Source organism: Pteropus alecto, unplaced genomic scaffold (assembly GCF_000325575.1).
Source record: "Pteropus alecto unplaced genomic scaffold, ASM32557v1 scaffold8, whole genome shotgun sequence".
Lineage (NCBI taxonomy): Eukaryota > Metazoa > Chordata > Mammalia > Chiroptera > Pteropodidae > Pteropus > Pteropus alecto.
In genome coordinates, this window is record NW_006494609.1 from 16,840,573 (window position 1) to 16,842,929 (window position 2,357).

The window sequence follows — 2,357 nt, forward strand, 5'->3', positions numbered from 1 at the left end:
CCAGGGCTTTTTCCTGGATGCCATCGGAAGCCAGCACCTGCCGGCAGTCCCGGGCACCTTGGGGCCCTTGGGATTTGGCGGTGATGGGCCCATCCCACTTATGGGGCGGCGAGGGTGATGCTGCTGCTATGGAATGGCCTGTTTGGCCCCTCCAGAGCTGGGGTACAGCTCAAAGACCCAAGACTCTGGATTTAGTGACCCAAGTTCAAATCCAGGCCTGACGTTTGTCCTTCAGCCAGTTACCCGTCCCCTCTGAGCCTCTGTTTCTTTTTCTATGCAGTTGGACCGTAGCCTGGTTTCCGAGGACTGTCGGGAGGATCAGAGGAGAAAGCTGCCCTGGTTGTCGCGGTTGCCATCCATCTTCTTCCTGCCTGGCCCACGTGGCCCTCATCCTCCAGGGTGGCCTGGGATGGTGAGGGGCAATGCCAGCGGCCATGGACACAGGCTGGGGTCTGGCCCAAGCAATACCGGTGATGAGGACAGATACCTGCCCCTGCTCTCGCAGGAACTCTGTCAGCTCCAGGCCAAGTCCAAGTTCTCCCAGGCCCTGCCATGCCCCTGCCCCAGCCTCAGTGCCACGTGCCATGGGCTAAGTGTCAGGGACTAAGTGTCAGGGACTGAGCATAGAAGCCTAAGGAGACCAGGCCATGGGATGGACGAGGGAGGCAATGATGCCTAGAAGTAAATCATGAGGGGCAGCTGTGGTGAGGGGCCGGGGCTCAGCTCCCACCTTTGACCTCAGACCCTGGGCCGGTCCCAGCTTTCCTTGGGCTTAGTCTCCCATCGCGAAAGCAGGTCTGTGGGTGGCCGTTCCTGTGCACCTGTCAGCCCATCCCCTCTAAAATCAGCCTTCGAGGTTGCTGCCTGGCTGAGTGGAGACCCTGGTCCTCGGGCCTCCTCCTCCCACCGTGCGGCCCTTCAGTTTCAGGCTGCCGACCAATGCCCGAATTAGATGAAAATAGACGAGTCCGAGCAGTTTTATGGAGAAAAGGTCCGACCCTTCTATCAGATTCGATAAGGCTTCCCAGCCCCAGTAAGGTTTGGCATCGTGGCTCGTAGGGCCCCGTGTACTGTTTGTAGAGAGAGACAATTTGTCCTGCATTTTCAGGACTGTATGGATGAGAAAATGGGGCTCCAGAGGCAGAGTGGCTTGGCCTGGGTCACTGAGCCCATCATTTCAGCCCCTGACCTTGACTGGGTCCAGAGTGGGTGACCTACTGGAGACTCATTTTGCTTGGGGAAGCCCCAAGAATCAGGTGTGGCTAGGCAGCAACAAGTGGCTGTCTCCTCTCTGGGGACTTCTGGGAGCCCCGACCTCAGACTGAGTGCTTACGATATGCTAGGTATTCCAGGTGTGGTCCCGGTCAGCTTGCGAGGGGGCATCTCTCTTATTACAGTTGGGCCACCTAGCCACAGAGAGGTGAAGCACCTGGCCATATCAGCAGCTATTAGGGGTTCAGGCCACCCACCCCCTGCTCAGCCTCCAGGAGAGGCACCTTACTAGACCCCCATGCCAGAATGACCAGCTTCACTCTCCCCCAGGTCCCTTCCTCACAGTGTGACCACTGGCGTTGCTTTGACCTGTTTGTGTTTCAACTTGCTCAGCAGTAAGTGGGGTGGGGAGAGACTTAAGCCCGTGGTGCACTGATGGGGGCAGTGGCTAGCCTGTGCAGGTCTGGGCAGGAGACCACAGAGGGTGGCCTCGCAAGGGATCACGACCTAGGAACCTCCAAACCACATCCTCATATCTGGCTCTCACCGTCACTGAAATGTCTCCACAGGCAGAGGAAGCTGAAGAGAGAGGTGGAGAAGCACAAACTTTTTGAAGACTATCTGATTAAGGTCCTTGAGAAAATCCCCCAGGGTACATATGTTGCTTCCTTAGAAAGCCTATCCTGTCTGCAGCCACCTCCCAGCCTTAGGACTGGGGCACAGCGTGTAGCCTTGCTGAACCTCGAGTTCATGTGCAGAGTGGGGATCTACAAAGACCAAAGCCAGCGTGGTTGAGAAGGGCTCAGCCTGCCTGAGCCAGCCTGCCTGGGGAAGCTCGGCCCTGTCGGGGCTAACGGTGTAGGCTGTGGTGGGTTCTCAAGGCCTTGGTCCCTTTATCTGTGCGGTGGGAGCAGCAGCGGTCACGTGGATCACATGGAACTCATCCTTAATAAGCATGTAGCACGGTACCTAGCATTTAGCTAGCACCCAGTAAATGTGAACTATCATTACTAGTATTTCATTTGTCTTTAGTTTTGCTTTTTGTTTTGCTATCGTCAACTAAAATTACAGAGACATCTGAAATGGTTTTGTTGTTATTGTTTTATCATGATTTATGGCAGAGTCAACTGTTACAAGTACTGGAA

The 2,357-nt window shown here is 55.6% G+C and overlaps 1 protein-coding gene across 1 annotated transcript in view; it reads left to right on the forward strand.

Annotated features, from left to right (window-relative positions):
- Nucleotides 1-422: 422 nt before the first annotated feature.
- Nucleotides 423-2,357, forward strand: part of CCDC197 (coiled-coil domain containing 197) — a 7,634-nt gene continuing 5,699 nt past the window's right edge. The window contains 3 exon segments of the mRNA XM_025042116.1: nucleotides 423-444; nucleotides 447-528; nucleotides 1,782-1,864. Coding sequence (XP_024897884.1) covers nucleotides 423-444; nucleotides 447-528; nucleotides 1,782-1,864 — 187 coding nt within the window.